The sequence below is a fragment of the Drosophila takahashii genome, chromosome 2R (assembly GCF_030179915.1).
Source record: "Drosophila takahashii strain IR98-3 E-12201 chromosome 2R, DtakHiC1v2, whole genome shotgun sequence".
NCBI classification, from domain to species: domain Eukaryota; kingdom Metazoa; phylum Arthropoda; class Insecta; order Diptera; family Drosophilidae; genus Drosophila; species Drosophila takahashii.
Window position 1 is genome coordinate 21956279 of NC_091679.1, and position 26872 is coordinate 21983150.

Genomic DNA, 26872 nt, shown 5'->3' on the forward strand with positions numbered 1-26872 from the left:
CAAGTTCAAATGATAAGAATAATAAGTGCAATTAATTCAAGTGTGTTGAAACCTGGTGGTCTCATTTTTCACATCATTAAGATAAGGAAGTAAATGCTTTGTTTGGCCGATCATATATCCGACTTATGCAACTCGTACGATTCTGGTGGTGCCTGGGTGATGGTACTGTTCGCCTTTATTTACAAGTTTTCATAAATATTCGCCTAATGTAAATAGAATACTAACATATCGGATATACTCTAAAGACTAATAGTCAACAGCTCAGCACGGCTGTTTTGTTTTTTTGGCTTGTGCGTCAGTGCTGTTAGTATAAAACTTATAATTTTAGCCAGGTCAACATGTTGGATGTATCGTCAAATTCGCCTAGAGTGTCCCCTAAAAGGGGGCATGCAGATTAGTCCTTCTTGCGCTGGAGCCCGTTCTTCTTTGGCTCGTAGAATTCCTCGACAATGGCCTCCACCATGACGTTCAAAGTGTTGGTCAGCTTAGCCCAGTTCTTCTCCTCCGGCTTGCCGCACATCTCGGCGTAGTACTTCATCTTAGGCTCCGTGCCGCTGGTGCGCAGGGTGACCACCAGGCCGTTCTTGAAGGTGAAGGTGATCATCTGGGAGCTGGAACTGGTGGGCAGAGTGGCCTTCTTGTCGCCGGTGCTGCTGTCGTAGCCGGTGGTTAGATCGCGAACGTGTTCGATCTCGTACTCGCCTTTCAGGATGCTCGTCGGATAGGTGTCCGCCTTGCCCTCGTCCCAGGTGCGGAGGCGCTCGAAGATCTGCTCGATCACCGGCGGGCAGCGGCAGATGACATACGAACAGATGGTCGTGTGGAAGCCGTACGTCTCGTAGATGTCGCGAAGCTTCTCCTGCAGCGTCATGCATCGTTTGCACCGCAGGTAGCAGGCCATTGTGGCCACATGGGCAGCGGCACCGACTCCATCCTTGTCGAGCACGGCAGTGCCGACCATGAAGCCGATGGCCTCCTCGAAGGCAAACAACACCGTCTTGCCGGCCTGCTGTTGCTCGATGGCCTTGTTGCCCATCCACTTGAATCCCGTCAGAGTCTCAAAGAACTGGAAGCCTTCCCGCTCGGCCATGGCCCTCAGGATCTTCGAGCTCACCGTGCTGGCTATCATCACGACGTTGCTGACGTCGCAGTCGGGCTCGCGCATCTTGTGCAGTTCCAGGGCCCACCAGCCCAGGAGGGCACCCACCTCGTTGCCGCTGAACAGCTTGTAGCTGCCATCCTCGCGCACTTCGGCCACCGCCAGCCGATCGGCATCCGGATCGTTGGCCAGAATAACTTGGCTGCCGCTGGCCTTCGCCGTCCGGATGGACAGATCCAGGGAGGTTTTTCCCTCCTCCGGATTGGGCAGGGGCGTGGTCGGGAACTCCGGGTCCGGCTCCTGCTGCTCGCACACCGAGACGAACGGCTTCAGGTTGACCCTGGCGAAGGCCTGCTTGGCAAACTCATAGCCCACGCCGTGCATGGCCGTGTAGGTGAAGGAGATCGGGCACCTTCCGTTGACCTCCAGCAGGCTGCAGGGCAGGCTCTTCTTCAGGACGTCGAAGTACGGCGGCACAACGATGTCGTACGGATCCTCGATCATCGTGTTCCCACACATCGCCGAGTCGTCCCACGAAGAAGCCTTCGGCTCGAGGTTGTTCAGGATGGCCTCCTGGATGCCCGCGTCGTGGGGCGGGATGATCTGGGCTCCGTTGCTCCAGTACACCTTGTAGCCGTTGTCCTCCTTGGGGTTGTGCGATGCCGTCACCATGACCCCGGCCAGGCACTGCAGCCGGGAGATGGCGTAGGGCACCATGGGCGTGACCACGTAGCGCTTGAACTGCCACACCTTGAAGTCGTTGTTGAGAAAGACAATGGCCGACAGCTCGGCAAAGCGGTGGCTGTTGTAGCGCCCATCGTACCCAAAGACGATGCCCCGCCCAGACCAGTCCTCCGGGTTCGGGTACTGCTCCTTGATGTACTCGCACAAGCCCTGCGCCGTCCTGTTGACAGAGTCGATTAGGTAATCACCCCTTGGAGATATAGATCTAACTTACTGTATTACCACTAGCTCGTTCATCGAGTCGAAGCCCGCCCGCATGCAGGCCCGCAATCCTGCCGTGCCAAAGCTGATGCGAGTGCACAGTCTCTTGCGCAGCCTGTCCAGGGTGAGGGGGAGCCAATTAAACAAAGATGGATTTAAAATAATTAACTGATCTTACGTATCCCAATCCTGCGCCCGGACGGCGTCCATGATTTGGCAGGCGGTGCTGGCGCACTTGTCCCACCGTATCCACTTGCGGATCTGGCCGTCGAGCTCCGGATCGCCCGACAAAGCCATGTTCTTGATCTCGCACAGCATCTGTCCCGTGGGTTGACACATGGTGGCTGAGTGCTTTTGACCGAAAGAGCGCAGTGCGGAAAATCTGATTAATTTCAAGTTTAATTTGGAGAATGCCGAACGGGGGCGGAGAAAAGGCAGAACTCGCTTCCTGACAGTGATGTCACAGACCGGCAACAGAGAAAAGCACACTTGGCTGCCGTTAGGAGCGGCGATTGACGATCGACTGGTGGGGTGTTTTTAGACTGGACTGATAAGTTCGCTGATGCGGCCACATACACACAATCGATCCGCCACGCCCCCTTTTATTTTTACGCAAAATTTAAGATTTTTGGATGCGTGAGTTAGAGATGGCAGCGTGAAGTGCAGTGAGGCCTACGTTTCGACGTCCTAATTATTAATAATATACTTATTTTAAATTTTTAAATGTGCCAAACCTAGCATCCTAAAATAAACATTTTTAAAATATATTTTATTTTACTATATATATATTACTAGTAGTAATTGTACCGAATAACTTTCAAAAAGCCCAAGCTCAGAAAATTCAACAGTAAAAATGGAGCACCTCGGTAAAAAATAAATGTCAGCTTTTCGTTTTTCTTTAATTTGTTTAAGCTTTTAATACGAAACATAACATAAATATAATAATAAGACGGATCACATCAGGACTCCCAAATAGTATTATTATTATTTAAAAAGAATTGAAAAAACTCTTCGCTGTTGCAGTTTTAAGCGGTGGTAAGCAGGCACTTCTAGATTTGTTAAGGGTATTCTAGATTTGCAGAACCGATTATAATCGGTATTAGCCAACACCAGCATTCGACCCATCTCTAGCGGAGTTTTTGCGACTGGCCGGACGCGGAACGAAAAGAAAATAAACCATTTTATTCCGTTTCTTATAGTCAATAAAGAAAATGGCTGATGTTCTGGACATTGACAATGCAGAGGAGTTCGAGGTGGACGAGGACGGTGACCGTAAGTAGCCGTAGCGAACTTTCCCTTACCCCGATCTCATGCCTTCATTTTTCTCCCACGCCGAACCGTGCACCCTACACTCAAAACAGAGGGCATTGTGCGCCTGAAGGAGAAGGCGAAGCACCGCAAGGGACGCGGATTTGGGAGCGACAGCAACACCCGGGAGGCGATCCACAGCTACGAGCGGGTGCGCAACGAGGACGACGACGAGCTGGAGCCCGGGCCACAGCGGTCCGTCGAGGGCTGGATCCTGTTCGTCACCTCCATCCACGAGGAGGCGCAGGAGGACGAGATCCAGGAAAAGTTCTGCGACTACGGCGAGATCAAGAACATCCACCTGAATCTCGACCGACGCACTGGGTTCTCGAAGGGCTACGCCCTCGTCGAGTACGAGACCCACAAACAGGCGCTCGCCGCCAAGGAGGCGCTGAACGGGGCCGAAATCATGGGACAGACCATCCAGGTGGACTGGTGCTTCGTCAAGGGACCCAAACGCGTCAAAAAGTCCGACAAGCGCCGCAGATAGACGACACAGCAGGCCACACGAATACATTTTTAATTAGTTTAATGCATAGGCAACCGTACAAAGTCTATTTGAAGTGAAATAAAGCAGATACTAAACTCTACCAACTACCTTTATACAATCATTACAAATTGTTAGAAATAGCTCTTATATTAGTATTTATTAAAAACACTACAGGGATTTGCGCCCCAGGGGCCACTACTTCATCTTCTTCTGGTGGAGTAGATGCTTCCTAAGCGCCTGCTGCTTGTCCTTGAAGCTCTTCTTGACCTTAGAGCGCGCCTTGTGCCGCAGCATGCCAAAGTTCTTGGTCTTGCGCTTCTCGCGGTTCGTCTTGGAGCAGTGCTCGTTCACCCGACCGTCCTTCCACCCAAAGCGCTCGCGATCTTGCCGGCCCGCCTGAACGGTCTCCAGCCGCGACTCCTTGTCGTGCTTGCGTTTCTTGTAGATCATCTCAATGCTGTTCAGCTTGACGAACTCAGCGCGATCCTGTTCCAGCGGCCGCTTGCGGGCACTAGTCACGGTCTTCTTCAGATTGGCTGCGTTGATGCGCTTGAAGTCCTCGTCTGTGAATATGCGCGTAAGAGCCAGTTCCTGGGCAGCCTCCTTTTGGTTGAGAATTTTCATATCTTTTTTCTCCTTTTTGGCCTTTGCCGACTCTTCTCCACTTTCCACGCCTTCATCCGAGTTGTCTCCGTCTTCCTCCTGGTCACTGTTGTCCTCGTCTTCCTCTTCATCATCGTCTTCCTGCTCATCTTCGTCCTCATCTTCCTCTTCGTCATCCTCACCCTCTCGACCTCCCTCGCCATCGCTGTGCGTCACGTTGACCCATTCCCCATCGTTGGAGTCCGTGTCCTCGTCGCTCTCTATATCGATTGTCTTGGAGTCCTTGAGCAGAGCCTCTGCACCCAGCACTGTATCATGAACTTCGCGTTCTCCGTAGGCGCGAACCTTGCGTTCGGCCTGTGCCTCCGTCTGCCTGCCGCGATCCTTCTTGTGCAACAGAGCCGGTAGCTGTTCTCGGTACAGTGTGATCAGCGACCTCGCTGCCATCATCACTGACTTCTCCTTGTACGTTTTGTACATGGCCAAATCCTGGAGCAGATCCTCGCCCATGGCCAAGGGACAGCGCATGCAAATCTCGCGCGTGGCATTCAGACCGATGGCCATAACATCACTGGAGTTGCGCTCAGTGATGAAGTTGTTGGCGATCGTCTTCAGGATGGGTTCGATGATGTCCCCGGGCACCAGTTCGTGCGAAGCCTGCGCGGCGAACTGCAGCACGCGGGTCACCTGGCGTTGGTGGGGCTGCAGGAAGCGAGTTATGTACGGATAGAACCCGAAGAGGAACAGCTCGTGGATGCCGATGAGGCGGGAAATGACGTCCAAGTGCATCAGTTTCACCTCGAATCGCTCGTTGGTACCCTGCAGCTGCTTGAAAAGGCCCTCGGCCATGCCCTGCGGATTGTGCACCAGGTGAATGCCCGAGAAGTTGAAGGCGGGCGCGTTCTTCTTTTTCTTCTGCGCCTTCACTGCCTGCTTCTTGATTTGCGCCAGCTGTTTGGTCCGCTTCTTGGTCTTCTTGTTGACGCGATTGGCCATCAGAGCCCCCTTCAGGTCCACTTCGTTCTCGCTGTCGGTGTCCTCCTCCTCGTCCTCTTCGTCGTGGCCGAGGAAGAACTTTAGCGAGGTGACCAGCACCTTGGTCACCTTGGAGAAGCAGCCAACAGTGGCTATGACGTTCACCGTCTTGGGATCGTTCCAGATATTCTTCTTGTACAGCTCAATCATGATATCAGCGGACATCTTGGCCGCCTTGGGATTGGCGTCCTTCAGCATAGAGTACATGAAGGCCTGCAGGCTCTGGAATGGCATAAAACTTTAATTATTATAGTAGTAGTCTAGAAAGTAGTCCACTGAATCTCACCGAATTCAGCTTCATATCCTTGTGCTTGGCATTCATGTTCTTTATGTCGGTCACGATGTGCGTTTGCAGAAAGGTGCGCAGATTTTTGTCCGGACACCGCAGCAGCTGGAAAAACAGCTCCAGTATGTCCAGAGCGGGCACCAGGTTCTTGTTCCTCAGCAGGATCAGGGCTTTCACGAAGCAATTCCGCATGGCCGGATCCAGAACGGTGGCGTAGTTCTTCAGCAGATCGGACAGCCGCTTGGGGAACTCCTCACAGACGGCCGGATAGCACTGAGCCACCTGGGCCACGAACATGACGATGTCATCCAGGGATTTGTTCTCCTCGCTGGGATTCAGCGCGAACACCTCCAACAGGCTGAGGAAGTGTTGGTACTGGATGTGGAACTCATCGCTGTACGACTCCGGATCCCGCTTGATAAGGTTCTGCAGCTGCGGCAGGTTCTCCGGCAGCTGGTTGTTGTTGGGCCGCACCATGGTGAGCCGTGAAATCTTTATGGGATGGAAACTGCGTTCTTTTTGTTTCCAACCACGTTCCGTCGCCCAAAAAAATATGCACGTGTGGTGTGTGACCAGTCGTGGGTGGAGCGGAAATACCAGACAGGCAGTTTTATATCTCTTAATTAATATTTATTTTTTGTTTTACAAGCAGGGAACGAAAATAACTGTTATTGTAAATTTTTCATACAAAAAAATCACGCACTTAGAAGGGTCCTAAAAATTTTTTAAATACACCACAATTTTTATTAGCCATTGTAGTTTACAAATCCGTAATGATTTTTATTTTTTGATTTTTATAATAAAACTCAAAAAATAACTGTTATTTTTTGATTTTTATGAATAACAGTTATTCTATAACAGTTATCCTTGACATTTTTGAAAAAATGAAATAATTAAAAAAAACATGATACCCGTGCTTTTTATAACTTACTAAAAATTTGTTAAAAAAGGCAACCGCGCATATTTTATACCTATATTTTTTTAAAATTTTGTTTACCCACAAAATCGCCATAAATCAAGTTTGAGTTTTATTTTTGATCACGACGAATAACTGTTATTTGTCAACTTTTATTATAAAACTCAAAAAATAACAGTTGTTCTTTGAGTTTTACTTTACAAATCAGAAAATAACTGTTAAAGTGTGATTTTTAAAATAAAACTTATAACAGTTACGTTCCCTGTTTACAAGTTCCTTAAAGCCTTCTTTTTAATAATCATTAATTATAAGTTATAATAGGGGGATTCCCTAAACTGTTGAATTGCTGAATTGTTGAAAATTCAACAAAAAATTTCAGCAATTAAGGGAACGACCCAAAATGACTCCTGTTGAATTTTCAAACAGCTGTTATTTGTTGAAAAATTTCACGGAACTTAAAGCATGTAAAATTTGATTTATTATTGCTAGTTACTGTCTAAAAGTGTTGCCAAGGTAAAAAGAACCACAAATATGCTTTCTAAGTTGATTTTAAAATAAATAATGCGTACTGGTGATACTAAAATGTTACAGAGTTGCCACGACTTTTTAAAAAAGGTGACAGCTCTGGCTTTTCAGCAATTCAACAAAATTTTCAGCAGCCCCGAGGCTGATGAATTGCTGAAATTTCTGAAAGTTGACTTTGTATGGAACAGCTGATTAACAGCTGACCAAAATTCAACAATTCAGCAATTCAACAGTTTAGGGAATCCCCCTAATAGATTCTGAACAGCGTTCTTCGTCACCATCAAGTTTAATGGGCTTATATAGACGCGACGTAGAAGATATCTGCTCAAAAGAGCATCTAAATTAATGTACCTAAGAGACGATCTTAAAATGATTTAACATACAATTTAAAACAAAAAAGAGAAATAAACAAAATCGTAGCATTCCTGCGCTCAATTCAATTCAAAATTCCCCCCACCCAGCGAACAAAAAACGGTCACTCTGCCGCCCAGTGTTGCACAAACAGCTGCACTTTGGGCGAAGATTTTCTCGTCTGGCCTGGAAAAATGATGGAGCTGCACTCGAACGACGTTGACCTGGAGGACGGCGAGGTAACCACCACCCAGTAGTCGGGGCCCCCAATGACCATCTGTGCTGTCCTTCCAGATATCGGACAGCGACAACGATGGCGTCTACACGCCGCTGCAGCGACCTGCAGGTGCCGAGAAGGTGGCCAGCCCCCTCACCACCTGCCACCAGATCCAGACGGCGCTGGAGGACGAGTCGCAGAGCAACAGCGACTCCTCGTCGGGGGAGTCCTCCGAGGACGGCTGCATCAAGAAGCTGCGCACGGACTCCACCGTGCGCGGCGGTCACAAGAAGCGAAAAAAGCGCATCCGGCGAACGGTGATGCGCCGCGTTCCGCCCACGGATGCCGAGATGCAGCCGAACCGGGCGCGCTTCAAGAAGTACAATGTGTGGGCCTCGGCCCTGCAGGAGGACGCCCTCAGCGAGAACATGCGCGGCTGCGACGTCACCCGGAGTGGCCGGGACCGGAATGTGGAGAACTACGACTTCTCGCTGCGGTACCGTCTCAACGGCGAGAACAGCCTGAAGCGACGGCTCTCAAATTCCTCGGAGGACGGCGGCGAGTCCTCTCACCCGGCCCACAAACGGGGTAGGCCCTCCAGTCGGTCCACGGACGAGTATCCACAGCGCGGATCGGTCAAGAGCAGACTGGGTCACCGCTCCCGACGCGGCACATCCTCGGCCAGCGGCTCCTCCGACTCCTGCGAGCCCAGGCACATTCTCGACCTCAACGAAGTGGCCGGTAGGGACCCTTCGGATGTGGCCACCGAGATGGCCAGCAAACTGTACGAGGAAAAGGACGAATTGCTAGGTGAGCTGGTGGAGAATGGGATGTGGCATGCGTATTAACTTAAAAACCTACTTCACCAGTTCGAGTCGTGGAAATCCTTGGCATGGAGCTACCCATCGAGCTGTACAAAGAAACCCAGCGCATCGAAGCCGATGGCGGCATGATGATCAAAGTGAGTAGCCAAACCTGTCCCGGAATACACCCATCAATAGCATTTCTCAAACAGAACGGCAAGCGGAGACGTACACCGGGCGGTGTATTCCTGTTCTTGCTTAAACACCACGACAGCATTACCCAGGAGCAGCAGAAGTCCATTTTCAGCGAGGATCGCCAGAGCCTGAGCAAGTCGCGAAAGCAGATCGACGCGTTACTGCGGGACCGCAAGGTGGAGGAGCTGAAGAAGTGCCTCAGCAAGCAGGTCAAGGAGCACTACATGCAGGGCGACGAGCTGCGGGAAGATAACCAGCCGAACAACTGTATGGGAGTCCTATTAAATGTGTCGATCCTTTTTGCTAACTAATTGATTCCTCTTCGGAACACAGTGTCCAACCCGCCGCCCTCGCCCGTTGGGGCTGGTCAGGAGCAGGACAGCCCCGAGTACAGGACGCACGAGATCAACATTAACCTGGTGGACACCGCCGAACTGCCCTCCACATCCAAGGCGGCGGCGGCGGCTCAAGGAGCACCACTCAAGGAATTAACCAGCTACGACGACGACTTTCTGGACGTCAATTGCGGGGACATGGACTTCTTCTAGGCCCACGCCAAGCGCAGGGCCCCCTTTTATACCGCACTTGCATAGATAGACCCATATTTGTACAATTAAATAAATGCCTAGCGAATTAGGACTGAAAAAGTAACGTCTCCGGGGGGTAAACAAAAGCACGCGTTAGGGTATTTCATGGCTGCGTGAGCTGCGGGGTGGGGTGGCGAGGCGTTAGGGCATTCCCGAGTGTCGATCGATAGTGACAACTCTAGTCGGCTCATCGCGACGACGCCGCGTAAAATATTTTTGTTTCCCCCGCATTCGTCGAAAAACTGCGGAAAGCGTTTGCTTTTATGTGTGGTGCGCGCCCCAGGCAAATGCAACCAAGTCCGCGACTGCAATTGCTGACCGCCTAACGCCGCCGAGGACATAAAATAACAGTAATGCGAAAGACCCGCTCGCAGACGGCTCGCACGCAGGCGGAAAATGCCGCAACATCCTCGAGCCCCGGGCACCAGTCAACATCGTCAGCGCCAATAGCAGTGAATCCCTTTGATGCGGGCAAGTACAAGGTGCGTTTCCGCCAGTTCCTTTTAATTCAGTTCGGCCCAAAGAATTTTCCATAAATATGGATATTGATAGGCAGAGTGACCGCAGGCCAATAGTGTGGCTGCCCCCGCCGAGTGGCAGGCCAGGCCAGCACAGCCTGCCGCCGCTTCGCAACACTGCCCATCCGCCATATTTCTTCAGACCGTGCGGACAAAACAAAATTCGTGTGACAAAAAGAGGCATTTTTGCGGTCGTTTGTTTTACAGCAGTTGGCGAAAAAAGAAAGCCGCTCGTGGTGCCCACTCAACGTATTCGAGTTTGTCTGTTGGCCTGCGTTATAAGCCATTCAAAGCGGTTCGGTCCTAAGAAATGAGGCTTCTTGCGAGAACGCCATGTTTGAGCAGCTAGGTAATGATTTGGTGGCATGCGAGAAATCGGGACCTGTTAATGCCTGGTGGATAGAGGAAATACAGAGCCAAGGCGTTCGTCCGAATGTCAGATTTCTGCTGAGCAGGCTGCGAGGGCTAATCTGCGATATAGCCCTTTGAGAAGCCGCACGGGTACATACACATGTGTACATATTTGGCGAAAACGCGATATTCGCACATAGAGCGCGCCTGTCTTTGTGTTCGTGTGTGTGTGTGTGTGTGTGCGGGCGCTTGGTGTGAAGTCCCGCTATTTGGTCACAGACATATCTGCCAATTTTGCTCACCGCCTTTCTTTTGTCATGTCATTGCCATCCCTGCAGGAATGTGAGCAAATGGTGCAGATGCTCCGAGTGGTCGAGCTGCAAAAAATCCTGTCGTTTCTGAACATCTCCTTCGCTGGACGAAAAACCGACCTGCAGAGCCGCATCCTCTCGTTCCTGCGCACCAATTTGGATCTGCTAGCCCCGAAGGTCCAGGAAGTCTACGCCCAGTCCGTGCAGGAGCAAAGCGCCACGCTGCAGTACATCGACCCAACCAGGATGTACTCGCACATCCAGCTGCCGCCCACAGTGCAGCCGAATCCGGTGGGCCTCGTGGGCGGCGGTCCGGGCGTCCAGGTGCCCGGCGGCCAGATGAACGTGGTCGGCGGCGCGCCGTTCCTGCACACGCACAGCATCAACAGCCAGCTGCCCATCCATCCCGATGTGCGGCTGAAGAAGCTAGCCTTCTACGATGTCCTCGGCACACTGATCAAGCCTTCGACGCTGGTGCCGCGGAACACTCAGCGCGTCCAAGAGGTGCCTTTCTATTTCACACTCACGCCCCAACAGGCTACCGAGATTGCCTCCAATCGCGACATTCGCAACAGCTCCAAGGTGGAGCACGCCATCCAGGTGCAACTGCGCTTCTGCTTGGTGGAGACCTCGTGCGACCAGGAGGACTGCTTTCCGCCGAACGTCAACGTCAAGGTGAACAACAAGCTCTGCCAGCTGCCAGTGAGTATCCATCGTCGATTGTGGAGCCAGGACGGAGTAAATAACCTGCAACCCAAACCCCTTGCAGAATGTCATTCCTACAAACCGACCAAACGTGGAGCCCCGGCGTCCGCCGCGTCCCGTCAACGTCACCTCCAATGTGAAGCTGTCGCCGACCGTCACCAACACCATCATGGTGCAGTGGTGTCCGGACTACACGCGCAGCTACTGCCTGGCCGTCTACCTGGTGAAGAAGCTCACCTCCGCACAGCTCTTGCAGCGAATGAAGACCAAGGGCGTAAAGCCGGCTGACTACACCCGCGGCCTGAGTGAGTTTTTGGGGCACATTTTGTGTATACTTACTAATCGATACGTTCCCCACAGTTAAGGAGAAACTGACGGAGGATGCCGACTGTGAGATAGCCACCACTATGCTCAAAGTGTCGCTCAACTGCCCGCTGGGCAAGATGAAGATGCTGCTGCCTTGCCGAGCATCAACCTGCTCGCACCTGCAGTGCTTCGACGCCAGTCTCTACCTGCAAATGAACGAGCGCAAGCCCACATGGAACTGTCCCGTCTGCGACAAGCCTGCCATTTACGATAACCTGGTCATAGATGGGTAAGAGAGTCTGCCAATTCGTATAGTCCACGAAGCTAACTGATTCCAATTATTTTCCACAGCTACTTCCAGGAGGTTCTGGGTTCTTCGCTGCTCAAGAGTGATGACACCGAGATCCAGCTTCATCAGGATGGATCGTGGAGCACACCTGGACTGCGGAGTGAGGCGCAGATCCTAGATACACCCTCAAAGCCCGTTCAGAAGGTGGAGGTTATATCGGACGATATAGGTGAGCCCACGTTTACGCTGCCCACTTTGTACTTGTTTTTGATTAACTCGTCCTGTTTCCAGAGCTTATCTCCGATGATGCCAAGCCGGTAAAGAGCGATTTGTCCCCGGCACCGGACGAGCAGCCGACATCCACGTCAAACAGTGAAACTGTAAGTTTATAGCATATATTGAGCCAAACTTTGCTACAATGTGATTTTCTTCCGACGATGCAACAGGTTGATCTAACGTTGAGCGATTCCGACGACGACATGCCGCTGGCCAAGCGTCGTCCACCCGCCAAGCAAGCCGTCGCTAGTTCCACGTCGAACGGCAGCGGCGGTGGCCAACGTGCCTACACCCCGGCACAGCAGCCCCAGCAATCCGGTACGTTGGATCCCTTTTTGCAATAAGCCAGAAAACCAATTATAACTCTGTATAGCCAAGAAACCTTTATAAGTTTACAAAGTGCTGATTGTAGACCTTAGGTTAAAGTAGTCATAAGAATCCATACACATCCCACATGCATCAACACAGACTCAATTACGCTCCTTCATCAAGAATTTAGAAATAGGGATGGGATATCCTCCCAAGTTCACATCTCTCCCCATGATAGTTTCGTTTCATATTTTCGTGTAAATAGTAACTTGTAACTTGTCGCAAAGTCCTAATTTAACGTAAAAGTATTATTGCTGGTGCATCATTTGTCTTAAATATTTATTGACATTTTTATAAATGCTGAACTTATATTTTTTAAATGCAAACGAACTCTACATTGGTTGAAACGAAACTTTTATGGAATTTTAAAGTAAAAAGAATTCTTATATTTTGAGAGAAAACATGTTGCTGTTTCAATTTTATCATCACAGATTATCTCGAATATATTTAGGTCCCCGTTTCCTTTATAATTTTAGTTCCCCATTCGATTTTAGTATCGGTACCCAGTTCAATTTTACCCCATTTTATAATTGTACGGTCATTGCGTATATACAAACATAACATTATGTTTTTAAACTTTAGAACTGAATAGCAGGGCACTTTCGTGTGCAGGGCAGGAGAAGAGAAAATCCAGAGCTCAGACACAAAATATGTTCTTATATTCCATCGAATCCCTTAGCCAAGACTTTTATAGAATAAGTAGACAAAAATATCCTAATCCGCTGCAGAAGAAAGATAGGAAGAGATTTGGATTTTGTATTCTCCGCTTGTGTATTGTAGATGGTAATGTTTTTAAGAAATCTGACACCACAGAAGGGCTTTATCGGCGTGTTAATTTGAACATGTGGCTGCGCTCACGGTAGGTTTTTCCATCCATCAAATGTGGCATGGCTTGGGTGTCCCAGAATCCCATTCTTTAACCAGTACTTTCTTACAGAAAACCAAAGCCAGACAGCTCCAGGCGCCCAAACGTGGGCTAAGCAGTTTTAAGCCTTTTTTCGGTTCTACAACCACCAATTGTTGTCCTCTCCCCATTTGATATGTATTTTGTGTTGTCACCGATTCTAAATTATTCCACGAAATGTACTCTTACTTTAAGTGATATTAAAATAAATCATAATAGTTCGTTAGTGGATGTTTTTTTTTGAGAACCCCTTTTTCGATTGCTGTTGTGTTCACCTCTCGTTGATAAGATGATAATAATCCAACTAATTGAAGTATCTTGTGCATTTCTTTGTCTTTTCTCTTTCTCTCTCTCTTTCTCTTCTCCCCTGATCTTTTTGTGTGACCCGTCCATGCTGCCGCCGATGAAACTCCTAGAATCCCCAGAACAGCAGGCCCGTCGCCAATCGCCAGAGATGCAGCCAGTCTTAGACCAGCAACTGCAGCAGCTGCAGCAGCAACAGCACGAGCAGCCAGCGGCAGCAGCCGTCCATGCCTCACTCCTGGAATCCCTGGCTGCTGCGGTCGCGGATCAAAAGCACTTCCAACTGTTGGATCTGGCTGCGGTTGCGGCTGCTGCAGCTGCCACGGCGTCCTCCGGCCAAAGTCAGAACGCTGGCCCGTAGGCAGGACCCACATCCCGCATCCCACATCCCACACATCCATCGCACTCATCTCATGACCTTTGATTTGGCTTACATAGTTTCGGTTTTCCGTTCCCCTTCCGGTGGCACACGGTCAGATCTTTCCCCAGAGGCTATTCTTCGGCGTTCCATTCGCAGTCATCTCATCCATTCACACGCTCTCAATCGCGGCCCACCAACTGATGCTTGTAATTCTTGTGTTGCAGGACGCAGGCAGAACAGACAGGCTTTATAGGAGCGGGTTCCCAGGTCCCTAATGGCGCCCACAACTGCTCCTCCATCGGCCAGGTTGTTGCTGCCCCCTTTCAGTTGGCTCACCCACTTTGGTTATGTCCTGTGTCTTTCGTTTCTGTGTCGTCTCGAGTAGTTGTGCAACGCTTTCCCAGGGTTCACAGCAACACACACTCACCCCGTACAATAACTGAAATAATCCTAGATATTAAAATTACACAAACTAGCACCAGCATTCATTAGCAATTACCATAGGAAACGCAATTTAATTTATTTTCTTTTGAAGCGGGCTGTCAAATGATCACAGTGGAGTCCGAAGAAGTTAATCGCCCTACGCATTACTAACATTATCACTAAGCGTAAACCTAAATCAGATGTTAGTCTTAAGTCCTGCCACTGCAAGTTGGGCGTATTCCTATTCCTATGCAAGAGGCGAGAGGAGACAGGCCAGGCGGCAGCCAGCCGCAGCACCGACATTTAAGTTAGTTAAGTTATTTTAGTTGAGCAAAGAGGAGTGGAGGGTTCTGCCCTCAGATTCATATTTATATTGTGTTGCAAGTCAGGTCGAAATCGCATTAAATGTTCATGTGTATTGACAACAAACGAATGCGTTTTTATTGATGAGAATCGATTGGAAACGGCGGATTAGTTATGAAGTCAAGACGGACACTTGGTTGATAAGGCCCCCTGACCTTTGCCTTTGTCGTTTATTTAAGCTCAAACCGTTCAATCACGGATTTATACTTTAAGATTTTTAATTGAGTATTGCTTTGACATTGATTTGATGCCAAACCCTATTAATTAATATCGGAACGAACAAATATGAAATCAATGTACAAGGAGATGTGTACTTTAACTATATTATTAAACAATTTCCAACCAAGGCCTGTTGTTTTATTCACAAACGGGGGTCAAGTTCTGTTTTAAGTTTATATCGATTTTTAATTTAGCATCCCGTTTTTAATTGAGCCCACCCGAACCCTTTTCTTTACTTGCAGAGGATATTGACGGGAACGTTGAGGCTAAGGTCAAAGAGGATTCCGTAATTGAACTTTTAGACTCGCCCTAGCTGCCGCCGCACGATCTTTCAAATAAGGTCCTTCGATATCCATAGGCGACCCCAAAGAATTAGACTTGGCCTGTTAAATGTATTTTATAATGCGCCAGAATTCGTTGATTATCTTGTAGCAACCTAAGTATGTTACATTTCCGTGTAGTTTGTATAAGAAAAGTATTCGTTAAGGTAAGAATCTGCGAATAATTGGCTAGACTTAAGCACCTGCACCAATAAAGTTGGAACAATCACGCCGTGCATTTTGAATTTCCCGCGCATCAGCTGTGCTTGGCATTGCCACAGGTTGGCATTCCCATTATGACTTTTACTTATGGCCATGGTCGTAGTGCACATATTTCTGGAGGATTAAAGGTGGATAGGATCTTTGGCACCAAAAAATCGACAAACTTTGCGATTTTTTCTATAAAAACTGGTTGGATGGATTTAATTCAAACCTTTTGTATATTATTAAGTGCCATTTAAATACCATCCACTAATTTTTATAGCGATTGCTGGAATACTATTAAAAAAAGGCGTTTTGTGGTGTTCACTGTACCTCCGCTTAAAATGATCGGATTTCCATTTTGATTTTACATTTCGCTTAAGTTTTAAAAAAAATCCGCCCCCTATGAAGCCCTTTTTTTTATTTTTTATTTTTAAGAATTTTTTTGATAGTCCAAAGTTATAAATGCGTTTTTCACCAAAAAAATTTGACTTTCGGCTTAAAAATAAAATGTTTAAAGTTAAAAAATAAAAAAAACGCTTCATAGGGGGCGGGTTGTTTTTATGCAGAGAAATATGCGACAAATTTGAAAACGATCGGTTGAGCCGTTTAAAATGTCGATGAACACGGACTTTCAAAACGTGGTTTCGATTCGAGAAAAACGCACTTAAAGATGCACTTACGTACCTTAAGTCTTAGAGGTTAGGGTACTAGTTTTAGCATAACTTCTAAAGTTTTTGTCCGATTGACTTAAAACTTTTTTTTGTATACTCCTAAGATGTTAATCTACAAGAAAAAAAATTTTAAAAATAATCTACATTTTTTTTGCAAGACCCTATCCTCCCTCCCCCTCTTACACAAAAATTGCGAATTTTCTATTAAAAAATTTGTTTTGGGAAAGTAAAGGGAAGAGACTAGTACTTTATTTTATGAGCCGTTTTTCTGGTCTTTGCTTATAAAATTGAAAGATGTTAGTGATTGTTCAATTTACTAAATATAGCTTTCTCCGAGCTTTTAATGTTTTTTTAGTTTTCTTCGTTATTAATTCTTAGAACTTTCAAAGAATAGAAACCATAGGAAGGCCAAATATCATATGCATATGTATATGCGAATGGAATATCTGTAAGTGTATAAGGTCCACTTTATCCCCTGCCTTCGGCGTCCATGCTTTTGGCTTGTTGTTCACCTTGATCGCCATTTGTTGTGTGAAATCTTTGGGAGAATGTCGAAGCCAACGCTGTATTACGCCCTTTTTAGCCCTCCGGCCAGAGCATGCATCCTGATAGCGAAGCTAATTGGTCTGGATCTGGACCTCAAGTAAGTGAACAGAATCCGCTTGTTAAAGATGGTTAACGGACGCTCCTTTCAAATCTTTAGGCCCGTTGATTTCGCGAAGAAGGAACATCTGAGCGAGGAGTTTGTGAAGGTTCGTGGTACATACATACACCTAAAATCGTAGATTTCATTCTGTTAAGCTGTATCCTTGTAGCTAAACCCCCAGCACCAAATCCCAGTGCTTGTGGACAGCGACGGTGAGGTTTACGTGGATAGTCACGCCATTGTGTGCTTCCTGGTATCCAAGTATGCAGGCGACGACCAGCTGTATCCAAGGGATCTGAAAAGGCGAGCCCACATAGATCATCGCATGCACTACGAGAACGGAGTGCTCTTCCAGGTGATCAAGGACATTGTGGCGCGAAACATTTACGGTGGAGAGGGCGAGTTCAACCCCCGTTCTTTGACACTCTGCCACAACGCCTACTCCGATCTGGAGCACTTCTTGCAGACTGGAAGTTTCGTAGTGGGCAGCGAACTTAGCGTGGCCGACGTGTCCATCCATACCACTCTGGTGACCCTGGATTTGCTCATACCAGTGGAGCGGGAGAAGTACCCGCAGACAAGGGGCTGGATGGAACGCATGGATAAACTGTTGCCGGACAACGAGGAGATCAATCTCAAGGGTGCCCAAGCCCTGCAGACCCGCATCCTGAATTGCATGGCTGAGAACAAAGCCAAGAATCAGTGATTCTTCCCTTGTTTTGCCTTTACAGAATCTACAGAATATATTGCCAGTTAATTTAAATGAATTTCGAAACAATTCTGTAAAAGCAACCTCTCTTAATTGACTCACATGTATAAACTGGAATTTATTTGTATTTTATTGGTAATTTGTTAGGCTAGTTGGCTTAAATTCATGCTACTCTAGATTCTTATGTCTTTTGATTTGGAAGTCCAGTGTACAATATGTATATGTAGTTAGCGAGAGTTCCGATTCATGCAAATTAACTAAACTTGCCACTAAACAGTTATTTACACAACAAGCGTTTTAATTTGATCCTTTGCTGAACAGGCCACTGAATATAACTAACTGTAGACATATAATTTTGGGTATTTAAGGATTACTTTACTGTCATCGGTCGCCTCCTTTCTGATTCTTCCCATGTCTTCAGGCTATTTACAACACAATGTATCAATCACACTTATTTTGGTATCATATTTGAAGCGGGTTGTCCAGTCCCCTGCCCCTAATCGAACGTCGTCCAGTTGTTCATGCCCTTGCCGGTGGTGAGCTGCTGTGGCTTCTCCGTCCCGTTGGCGTTCAGGGTGAACTGGTCCAGTCCGTACTTGCGGAGCAGCTCGAAGTCGTCGTCGGGCTTGGCGGCAATGGTGCTGCGCTGGTTGTGAGGCGGTGGGTGCATGGGTGGCGTCCGTCCCGTCACCGCTGCCACGGTGGCCATGTGCTTGGGTGCGAAGTAGGGGTACAGCGGATTGCTGACGCTGCTGGCCACCACACTGCTGTTGACGCCAGCGGGCAGTGTGCTGCACTTCTTACCAAACGCCTTGCTCAGCGGCGGCAGCGGCCGGGCGTTCTGATTCAACGGATCGAAGTCCTCCAGGTCGAAGCTGGTGTTGTTGCTATCGTCCAGCGATATCAGATCGTTCATGCTGTCCTCCAACGGCTGGTGCTGCTGCGGGTGGGGGAGGCACAGAGGTATGGACTGTTAGAAAGCTTTGGGGGTTGGATTCTTGGATACTACGAAACATACATTCAAGTCAAGTTACTTTATAGCGGTTACAAGCATCTAAATATGTTTGAAAACTACAATAGGTGCAGTAGCTTAATGACTCAACAATGATATAATAGAACGCAGATGAATAAAAAATAAAAAGATCCTTTAAACCAACGGAATAAAATGTTATCGGACTTTCTATATTATAAGCCATGTGGGTGGCTTAATTTTCTTACAATTATTATTCAAATGGCGCAGGCAATAAGTAATGAAAAATGGACAATGGTTTTACCAAAACAACGATACACAATATCTTTAGCTAATGGATTTCAGGGAGAATGGATTAATGAAACTCTTATCTCTTTCTACTGCTTTCAAAGATGAAAATTAACTACAGGAGACTACATGAGGGCCCTTGATGTGTGTTAGTGTGACTTTGACTGGGAGACCACAACCAGGATGGGCTTAGTAAACTAACGTCGCAGCTGGTGTACCTCTCTCTTGGCCCGCGGTGTCGGAACGGGCGGATCGGAGACATTTAGGTGCGAGAACGTCGACGCCGCCGTCACAAAGGAGGCGCCCGAGGAGCAGGACGAGGTGGCCGACGACGAGGAGGCGTTCGAGTTCCGCGCCGATTCATTCCCGGTGGGCTCGTCCTGCCAGCAGTTGCGTTCCAGCCTGCTGATCTCCGCACTGACGGCTGCGGCTGTGGCGGCCACGATGGCATTCGAGCTCCCCTGCCTGCGGGGCGGAATGGGCGGAATCGGCGGAGATTGTACGTCCGGCGGACTGTCAAAGCTGCTGGAGTCGGCGGTGGGCAGCGGCTGCCGCGGTCTGGTGGGCGTGGAAGTGTGCCTTGGTGGCTTCGCCTCGACGTGCGGATGCGCGGCATACGGGTGATTGTAGTAGGAGGCGGGCGTGGACTGCGGAGGCGGCGGGCGGGCTGGCGGTGCTGCTCCTCGCCTGTGCTCTGCGTTCGGCTTAAGCTGCGTGGGTCGATGGGCAATGCCGGGATGGAGTGGGTGCAGATGTCAGTCGATTGAGTGATCGGTTACATTGGTGTGTGAGGTGTGGAGTGTGGGGCGGTTGTGGGCATGACATGGGGCAGACGATCGATCGAGGGCGACATACAGTTGGACACAGACACGACACAGACAAGGAAACAAAAACAAGAAGAGCATGAGAACAACATAAATTCACAGCACATCGAGATGAGTGGTCGATTTGGCTTAGCGGCAAGCATGTGAACCGGCTGCACTTTAAAGTTCCAGCCATTACTGGAGCTGCTGCAGCCGAAGCTCGTACGCCCGCACCAGACTACTTACACTGCGGTCCACGGCAGGCGTCTTGAAGAGCGGATGGTTCTGCAGCTCCTGCGAGAGGTTCATCTCCGAAGATGAGCAGAGCGAGCTCGCCGAGCTAACAGCAGGAGACGCAGCGAGGTGATGACCGTAATGAGCACCAGCACCCGCAGCGTACGCATGGCCGTTCGGCTGAATGTGGCTACTCGAGCTAGACATGGCCAGCGGAATGGGGCCGCGGCGCTGGAACTCCCGCGGCTCCCTGCTGCCGGATCCTGCGCTGCCGCTGCTTCCCGTGACGGAGGCGATTCCATCAAGCCGCTTGCTGGTCACTGGCGAACTGGGCGCCGAGTGGTGGGCCGCTCCAATGGCCTTGCCTCCACGCACGTATCCTCCGCTGCCGCCGTCCGGACGATCCGAGTGGTTCGGCGATCCCAGGCCGAAGTGGAAGTGCGTGCCGCCAAATTGGTTGCCGTTCTCGCGCAGCTTTGTCTTGAATCCCTTGTAGGCGGTCTTCATGCCCCGAGAACCCTCCTTTACCTGCAGGGATGGGAGCTCAGATTAGTTAGGAACATATCACAGCACAAACAGATTCACAAAAAGCGCACCGAACACAAGACACAAATTCGGGTTTAAACTGGGACTGGACCACTCACCGATTTGACGGCAGACTTTACAGCCGGATTAGTCTGCAATGGTTAGACAGACGCATGTTTTGGATCAGAAAACGATTGGTCGCAACCGCAGCGAGAGCAGAAAGCACAGAGGAGTGTAGGATGAGCGATCCAAGCGGCATATGGAAGAAAGACACACAAGATACAGGCGAGATACGGTGTGAATGAGATGCGCAGAGCGACCAGCGGGTTATTTAAGCTACGGCTAACTACACTTAATGGCTACGATGACAATGCTGATTCGGGTAATGGCTAATGGGTACTGGAGATCACGGGGCAATGGGGCTTGACATGTCGAAGCGGTGATTGTGATCTGCGATCAAAGAGTGCGTTCTAAACGATATCAGGGCTGAAGGCCACAACTAGCAGTTAGTATGTTAATGGATTAGTCCAGAAGCTCGTGTAGACTACAGGATACTTAGTATTATAAGTAGTATTACAAGAAAGAAAATTAAATGTTTGTGACCTTCCTTTAGAATAACATGTTAAAGTTTAAAATTGTGTTCTAGTCAAATGGCAAAGCCAATGTGTTAGTAAATAAGCTTGATTTAAATTTAAATATATTAGTCCATTACCAATTTATCAAGGTTACTTTTCATTTAAGACCGAATAGAAGTTCGAAGTGATTAATTTGAAAAACGTATAGAGATTTTTTTGTTCACCTACAGGTGACGACACAAAACAAAAAAGGAAATAATAATAAAGAATTAGCTAACCAAAACGTGGAAATCATAGATAATAAGATATTATTTGAGAATGCATCGACAAACATTTAGACGTTTTCTTTTTTAGTTTATGGCAACATATATTATTTGGTGCAGTTGCTTGTTAGGACGTTAAATATTTGGTTTGCATTAAGATAAGAAATCATTTGAACTAACATTGCAAATAAGGTGTGTGGGAATTTACATTCTACTCGTTTATATATTGGTATTTATTGGTTTGGTGGATTTGGCATGGTTGGCAGTCTAAATATGGTTCTTGGCAAACAACCGCGACAAACTGCGCTTTCCCAAATACTGTGGAATAGATTAAATCAAATCAGATAAAAGAACATCATAAGGTGGTCAGGAGCTAAAAGTAACTTAAGAGTACAGTGGGTTAGCGAGTCAGCGCAGAGAGAGGCGGTAACGAAATGCAAGCCCTGCTCCCAAGTCCCCTCCAAGCCAGGCAACTGAGGGATGATCAGGGATGATGGTGGTGGTTTAGGGCGGATGTGGCACCATGAGGGTTAGGCTAACAGCATTGGGCCAACGCTGATGGCCAGTGGACAGCCACAGCTTCCTCGGCTCACCTTGTCCTTCAGGTTCTTCATGATGGCGTAGTTGCGGCCGCGCTTCTTCTTTTCTGCATAGCGCACCGTCTCCAGTTCGAACTCATCGGAGAATCCGAGCCCGCTATTGAGCATCTTCAGGCGATCGTCGATGAACTGCGCAAATATCTGCAGATCCATCATTTTGGCAAGAAACGGGCGCAGGTGCGCCGGCCGAGATTCAATGAATTTTTGGGAATTGAAGGTCTTGCTGGTCTCGTGGTACTCGACCGCGTCCCGATAGCCGCCGATCAGCTGTACCAAGGCGTTTAGAAAGATCTTCGAGATCCGGTCGCCGATGTGGTCGTGCGTGTGATTCAGATACTTTTTCAGCTGTGAGACAATCTCCGGTGGCAGATTGTGCACATCGTCAAAGGGGCTTTCGAATATTTTCGTATCACAGTTCAGGATCACAACTTCGCCCAGCTCATCGCTGGTCACCTGAATGAGAAAGAACCCAATGAGTACTTCGATAAGCTTACGATTTGCATCCTGCAGCTTACAGTTTCGAGCACTGGTTCTGGCACACCAATCAGATATGGCATGGGCGCACCCAGGTAGTCTTTGAACTCCCACGGCAGCACCGGTATGAAGATGTGCTGCCAGACCATGGGATATAGGAATGCGTTCGCCGCCTGGATGCAGGAGGACAGCCGGTCCAGGTGTCTCGAGGTGAAGACAATTCGACGCTCGGCCAGCATGGCAGCAAACACGGCAATCATCTCCTTGGGCTCCACGAAGTTATAGTATAAATTCAAGTTGTGCTAAAACGAAATATTTATATTTCGACTTCTTTGGAGCTGCTTAAAACTCACATTTTCTGGCATGCTGGGCAACTGGAACTGCAGTGGGCGCTCGAAGGTAAAGTGCTGTTTCATAAGAAAGGATTGTAGGATTGTATATTTGTATTTAAGGACTATTTGAGGACTCTTTACTTACACTGTGCCCTGCGTTGTAAAAGACTTTAAGGCTGCCGCCGCAATCCGGAACTCCCTGGTTGTAGGCCTCGGACAGAAAGGCGCGGAATCCGTTGGAACCCGTCCGCTTCAGCTCGCCAAGAATGGGTAGTAGCTTTAAGAAGGTGTCGTGCCACGGCAGATATGTAATGATCACCATGGCCGTGTTCGTCCTGGGATCCTGTCGGCAGAAGCCAAAGCGCCATTTCGAGTCGCCGGTGGTGTGCACAAAGGAATACGTCTGCACCGAGGTGCTGCATTGCGAAACAGATGAAATTTTATAATATAAAACACAAAGGTAAAGTAATAAAAGAAGCAAAGACTCCGTACTGCCTATGGTTCGTTCAAAGCAAAATTCGCTTTGGCATTGTATGGCCTTGCTCATCATGCGTTGCCCAATGTTATGCATGATGAGTTGTTGATGACCGATTGAGCACCGGATAAAAACATACACATATACTTAACGTACACTTGCGGGCAACTACAATATGATCGATTAGTAAATATAAAATATATTATGTAGACTCACAAAAACGAGTAAATAAAACCTTAAATTAAAACAAATGTAAAGACAGTTTTAAGTTTTAAGCAACAACAAAATTTGCAAAAAATATTAAATTAGCTTTGTAAAAAAAGTAAAAAGTTTAAAACTATTTTTTCTTCCATAACTGTGGGTGAGTGGGGTTTTCGACGAATCTCACCCAAGTTTGATGTTGGGTGAGTAATGCTGCGAGTTCCTCTTCATTTTCCACTCATAACCCACATAAATGTGATTTTTCGCACGACTTAAAGTGACGAAACAACCCGCCGACAAACTGGCCTAATGAATTCAGGGTTAATTATAAAAGCACATAAATCATAGAGATTTTTATTACTCTTTCCGCTTTACTTTCTGCGATTTTTAAAGTCCCTCATTGAGAAATACCCTACAAAATACAAGATTATAGTAAAAAAAAGTTGTTTTGTTTTGATATCCTGATTTCAAAATATTGTTTTAGTTGCCCACTCATTGACAAATGATACTTTCCACCTTTGGTGATTCAACCGTTGGTTTACATGTACAGCGGGAATTTTGAACAACAAGAAATGTTTTTTGGCCCGCCTTATACATATATCTCTTTTAAGCCATGTCTAGTTTCTGCTTTCTTCCCGTTTGTTTGATTCATTTTCTTTGCCTTTTATGCGACGCGTTGTCCGCATTAATTATTGTGTTGAAATCGCATTTAACAAATTAAATAAATCGCAATTTTGCAACAATGACGGCGCAGTCTCATTACCCGGGCACGTTTCCCATTGTCCGCCGATTTGCATATTGTTCGGCTTCAGCTCGGACTGCGTCTCTTTTTCTCTTCGCGCCGAGTTACATAAAGTCGTTAGATCTAAGTGTTTCGGATCGTGTCATTACTCAATTTAATATGCAAAGTCAGGCGGCGGACTACGCCGAATCCGCTGCTGATATGGGTGCTCGCAGAGCTTCAGGAAACAGAGGCGCAATGGGAAGGAAAGGAAGGCTATCTTGGGTGGTTGGGACGTTGACTTGGACTTGACTTCCTTATCACCGCTCTGTGTTCAAATCTACAGCTGCGGCGAAGATTTGAGATTTAGAAGTTATAAACAAACGCCATGGAAGACAAAACAAAAATGAATATATATAATTTTTAGCATATTAAACCCAATTATTTTTAAGTTTCTAGGTTAATATGAACAAATATTAAACACAATAACGCAGCACAGTGTTTGAGGGAAAAACAAATTCAAATCTAAAGTGAATTTTTAATAAACAGTTTTGGGTTGAAAGCAGCACAATTTTTGATCGACATTACTAGACAACATTCTAAGATATATATTGACTCAGTTTCTTATGTAAATCGGTTGAATGGCTAGCCGCAAAAACCACTTCCGTTTTTTGGAGAGAGCGACAGTCAGTTTTTTTACAGTTATCTCTAAAAGGAAATATTGGACAAAATCAACCTTATCATACATTGCAAAGCAAGGAATGGCTATTGACAGAAATTAAATCTCTTTTATTTGGCCTTTTCCGTTTGAAATGAGTACGAACACCCCAAGAGAAATTGCCACATATAATATTTTTGTACCACAAACTAAGTTGAGTAATTACAATAGTTTGTGAATAGCTATACTTGATTATAAGGTGAAAGTTTATTTATATGATTCAGTTAAGATCTTGATTTATTCCATATTTTTCTGTAAAGTAGGGTTAAAACCTTGAAAACGTATGAGAACTCAGAGTTGATGAGCTTACTTTAACTTTAAGGATAAATCGGGCCTATTAGCTTGACCGCAGCTGTATATGAGTACACAAAATCTCTGCTCAAATATAAACAACGCCACTCGGTGTAGATTCAGAGAAATCGTAGATAAGCTATGAGGTCAAACCAATTTTTGCCAGGAGGAAAGTAATCTGGCAGACAAACTTTGAAATTCCAGTAACGAAAAGTTAATTAATCGGCAAAGTTGCCTTTGCGGTGGTTTATCAAGTGATGAGTTAGCGGTGTTACACGGACTGCTGGGCAGATAAGCGGGTGGAACGAGTCTGGGGCAGCCGGATGACTAAGCAGGTGGCGAAGGAGCCAATTGATACAGTTCCAGGCGCTCCAGGAAATGCTAAGCGAATTGCGTCGAACAATGGCCATTGAATAATACAGTTCATTACGCGAACTCGCTGTGTAAACAAACACCGAAAGCGAAACAGCAACAGAAACCGAAACGGCACAACAGGTTATTCGTTTCATGGACAAGCTATCTGTTGTTAGTTGGTGGAAGTGGTCGGGTCGAGTGGTGACTCATCGTCGGCGGAACCCTCTTTCCGTCTGGCTATGGACGATCGCTGGTCTTGCGTATGCGTCTGGGTCTGCTGGTGCTGCATATTATTTATAAAACGGACGCCCCTCTGACTAATGCCGTTTCCGACCCTATAAAGTGAAGATATTGCTGATCAGCATCACTATTGCGTCTGTTTCTGTACGATTGGGAACTTTCCGACGGTTTTCTTATGAATTGAGTAGGGAAAAATTTTAGTATCTGCTGTAGATGCCATATTCAGTTGGGATTACGTCGTTTGTTTTTAAATATAATTGTGTTTTATCCCACAGCTGACACGGAAACTTTTTTGTAAATGGATATGGGATCCTTTTGCACGATTTTAGTAGGTAATTTATAAAACTTGAACGAGAAAAACCTCCTACCACTGACCGGAAGTGGACGGAGGACGGGATAGTAGTACGCACCTTGCTGTGTCGCAGGGAAAGGCAAACGATGGGATGCCGGTGAGCACCTCCTGGTCGCGGAATCCTTCGGGGAAGCTCTCCACGATGACGCCGGCGGGCGCGGCAGGGCCACCGCCTCGGGGACTTGTGCCCCTCTCCAGTCCCGGCGTCGGGGAGACCTCGCACCAGAACTCGAAGAGCTTCTTCACGTCATTTCTGGGGGGAGGAGCGGTGGGATTGGCGATGACTCGTGGGAGTAAAAGCGCCCCGATAGCGACCAGTGGTGCGGAACGCCCACTGCAGCCACCAAACTGGAACTGGGCGGCATACTCACTTGATACGCGATCCCATTTCGAGGAGGTCTAGCACATGTTTCCGTCTCGGTCAGGGGGTATGTTCGTTTGACTTGTGTGTTCAATCCGGGCTGCTTACACTGCTAATACTGATTATGCTGACACAATACGGGTGTGCGGCCACCACTTTCCTCCTGCTGCTCTTTGTCGCCTCAGACTCGCGACGTCATTGGTTGGTTTTCGCCGTTCGCGTGGTTTTTGCACCTGCTTGCTCTGGATCTGGGACGGGGACCACTGCTCACTAATTTTCTGGCATTTTCGGCCCGCAACAATTGATATTTCACTTGGAACCCGCAGTTTTATGCAAGCAAATAGAACAAAAACACTTTTACAAAAAAAATCGCGAACAGTGTGACCGTCGGTGGTCCGATCGAAAACGTCACTGAAGGTGCAGCCTCAGTGATTTCAAAAACATACCAAAAATTGCGATCATTTGGAAATCAAAGCTCTTTGATTAAA

The 26872-nt window shown here is 47.7% G+C and overlaps 7 protein-coding genes across 22 annotated transcripts; 4 read left to right on the plus strand and 3 right to left on the minus strand.

Moving 5' to 3' along the window:
• Nucleotides 1-140: 140 nt before the first annotated feature.
• Pgm2a (phosphoglucomutase 2) lies at nt 141-2672 on the minus strand. The gene is made up of 3 exons (XM_017159672.3): nt 2223-2672; nt 2058-2159; nt 141-2003 (listed from the first exon to the last, which is right to left on the minus strand). Exons 1-3 carry the CDS (start codon nt 2381-2383, stop codon nt 395-397), a joined length of 1872 nt encoding a protein of 623 aa, XP_017015161.2. The 5' UTR covers nt 2384-2672; the 3' UTR covers nt 141-394.
• Nucleotides 2673-3153: 481 nt separating this feature from the next.
• On the plus strand, nt 3154-3942 carry tsu (40S ribosomal protein S12 homolog tsunagi). The gene is made up of 2 exons (XM_017159671.3): nt 3154-3316; nt 3406-3942. The coding sequence occupies exons 1-2, from the start codon at nt 3256-3258 to the stop codon at nt 3840-3842; spliced, it is 498 nt and encodes a 165-aa protein (XP_017015160.1). The 5' UTR covers nt 3154-3255; the 3' UTR covers nt 3843-3942.
• Mys45A (SDA1 domain containing protein Mys45A) lies at nt 3865-6351 on the minus strand. Its single transcript, XM_017159670.3, has 2 exons — nt 5767-6351; nt 3865-5702 (listed from the first exon to the last, which is right to left on the minus strand). The coding sequence occupies exons 1-2, from the start codon at nt 6241-6243 to the stop codon at nt 4038-4040; spliced, it is 2142 nt and encodes a 713-aa protein (XP_017015159.2). The 5' UTR covers nt 6244-6351; the 3' UTR covers nt 3865-4037.
• Nucleotides 6352-7614: 1263 nt separating this feature from the next.
• Nucleotides 7615-9420, plus strand: Phax (phosphorylated adaptor for RNA export). The gene is made up of 5 exons (XM_017159638.3): nt 7615-7797; nt 7853-8585; nt 8645-8736; nt 8791-9040; nt 9107-9420. The coding sequence occupies exons 1-5, from the start codon at nt 7753-7755 to the stop codon at nt 9319-9321; spliced, it is 1335 nt and encodes a 444-aa protein (XP_017015127.1). The 5' UTR covers nt 7615-7752; the 3' UTR covers nt 9322-9420.
• Nucleotides 9421-9522: 102 nt separating this feature from the next.
• On the plus strand, nt 9523-15607 carry Su(var)2-10 (E3 SUMO-protein ligase Su(var)2-10). 9 transcript variants are annotated; one of them, XM_070212280.1, is made up of 9 exons: nt 9524-9842; nt 10568-11242; nt 11310-11550; nt 11606-11840; nt 11903-12069; nt 12132-12220; nt 12278-12434; nt 13266-13344; nt 13423-13615. In XM_070212280.1, exons 1-9 carry the CDS (start codon nt 9714-9716, stop codon nt 13463-13465), a joined length of 1815 nt encoding a protein of 604 aa, XP_070068381.1. In that variant the 5' UTR covers nt 9524-9713; the 3' UTR covers nt 13466-13615. The 9 variants fall into 9 exon arrangements, with proteins under 9 accessions (XP_017015143.1, XP_070068381.1, XP_017015144.1 ...); XM_017159662.3 differs by having other exon boundaries at nt 9525-9842; nt 12287-12434; XM_017159654.3 differs by lacking the exons at nt 13266-13344; nt 13423-13615 and adding an exon at nt 13806-14905 and having other exon boundaries at nt 9523-9842.
• Nucleotides 15608-16742: 1135 nt separating this feature from the next.
• GstE13 (Glutathione S transferase E13) lies at nt 16743-17900 on the plus strand. Its single transcript, XM_017159653.3, has 3 exons — nt 16743-16896; nt 16957-17005; nt 17069-17900. The coding sequence occupies exons 1-3, from the start codon at nt 16802-16804 to the stop codon at nt 17603-17605; spliced, it is 681 nt and encodes a 226-aa protein (XP_017015142.1). The 5' UTR covers nt 16743-16801; the 3' UTR covers nt 17606-17900.
• On the minus strand, nt 17721-26781 carry LOC108069535 (DENN domain-containing protein 1A). 8 transcript variants are annotated; one of them, XM_017159646.3, is made up of 10 exons: nt 26395-26781; nt 26082-26276; nt 22817-23087; nt 22693-22746; nt 22381-22641; nt 21860-22318; nt 20548-20580; nt 19916-20431; nt 19085-19576; nt 17721-18545 (listed from the first exon to the last, which is right to left on the minus strand). In XM_017159646.3, exons 1-10 carry the CDS (start codon nt 26409-26411, stop codon nt 18105-18107), a joined length of 2739 nt encoding a protein of 912 aa, XP_017015135.2. In that variant the 5' UTR covers nt 26412-26781; the 3' UTR covers nt 17721-18104. The 8 variants fall into 8 exon arrangements, with proteins under 8 accessions (XP_017015135.2, XP_017015133.2, XP_017015136.2 ...); XM_017159644.3 differs by having other exon boundaries at nt 17721-18548; XM_017159647.3 differs by lacking the exon at nt 20548-20580 and having other exon boundaries at nt 17721-18548; nt 26395-26780.
• Between the last annotated feature and the right edge of the window lie 91 nt (nt 26782-26872).

Bases quoted from the DNA above. Each gene is read 5' to 3' on its own strand.
- Pgm2a (XM_017159672.3), bottom strand. From the start codon at position 2,383: ATGTGTCAACCCACGGGACAGATGCTGTGCGAGATCAAGAACATGGCT. The intron at 2,160-2,222 runs GTAAGATCAGTT...CACCCTGGACAG, and splicing joins CGGGCGCAGGATTGGGATAC to GCTGCGCAAGAGACTGTGCA. The intron at 2,004-2,057 runs GTAAGTTAGATC...CTCTGTCAACAG, and splicing joins AACGAGCTAGTGGTAATACA to GACGGCGCAGGGCTTGTGCG.
- tsu (XM_017159671.3), top strand. From the start codon at position 3,256: ATGGCTGATGTTCTGGACATTGACAATGCAGAGGAGTTCGAGGTGGAC. The intron at 3,317-3,405 runs GTAAGTAGCCGT...CACTCAAAACAG, and splicing joins GGTGGACGAGGACGGTGACC to AGGGCATTGTGCGCCTGAAG.
- Mys45A (XM_017159670.3), bottom strand. From the start codon at position 6,243: ATGGTGCGGCCCAACAACAACCAGCTGCCGGAGAACCTGCCGCAGCTG. The intron at 5,703-5,766 runs GTGAGATTCAGT...ATGCCATTCCAG, and splicing joins AGGATATGAAGCTGAATTCG to AGCCTGCAGGCCTTCATGTA.
- Phax (XM_017159638.3), top strand. From the start codon at position 7,753: ATGATGGAGCTGCACTCGAACGACGTTGACCTGGAGGACGGCGAG. The intron at 8,737-8,790 runs GTGAGTAGCCAA...TTTCTCAAACAG, and splicing joins ATGGCGGCATGATGATCAAA to AACGGCAAGCGGAGACGTAC. The intron at 9,041-9,106 runs GTATGGGAGTCC...TTCGGAACACAG, and splicing joins AGATAACCAGCCGAACAACT to TGTCCAACCCGCCGCCCTCG.
- GstE13 (XM_017159653.3), top strand. From the start codon at position 16,802: ATGTCGAAGCCAACGCTGTATTACGCCCTTTTTAGCCCTCCGGCCAGA. The intron at 16,897-16,956 runs GTAAGTGAACAG...TCAAATCTTTAG, and splicing joins GGTCTGGATCTGGACCTCAA to GCCCGTTGATTTCGCGAAGA. The intron at 17,006-17,068 runs GTTCGTGGTACA...GTATCCTTGTAG, and splicing joins TGAGCGAGGAGTTTGTGAAG to CTAAACCCCCAGCACCAAAT.
- LOC108069535 (XM_017159644.3), bottom strand. The intron at 19,577-19,915 runs GTAAGTAGTCTG...CGACCCACGCAG, and splicing joins CGCCTGCCGTGGACCGCAGT to CTTAAGCCGAACGCAGAGCA. The intron at 18,549-19,084 runs GTACACCAGCTG...CCCCACCCGCAG, and splicing joins CACCGCGGGCCAAGAGAGAG to CAGCACCAGCCGTTGGAGGA.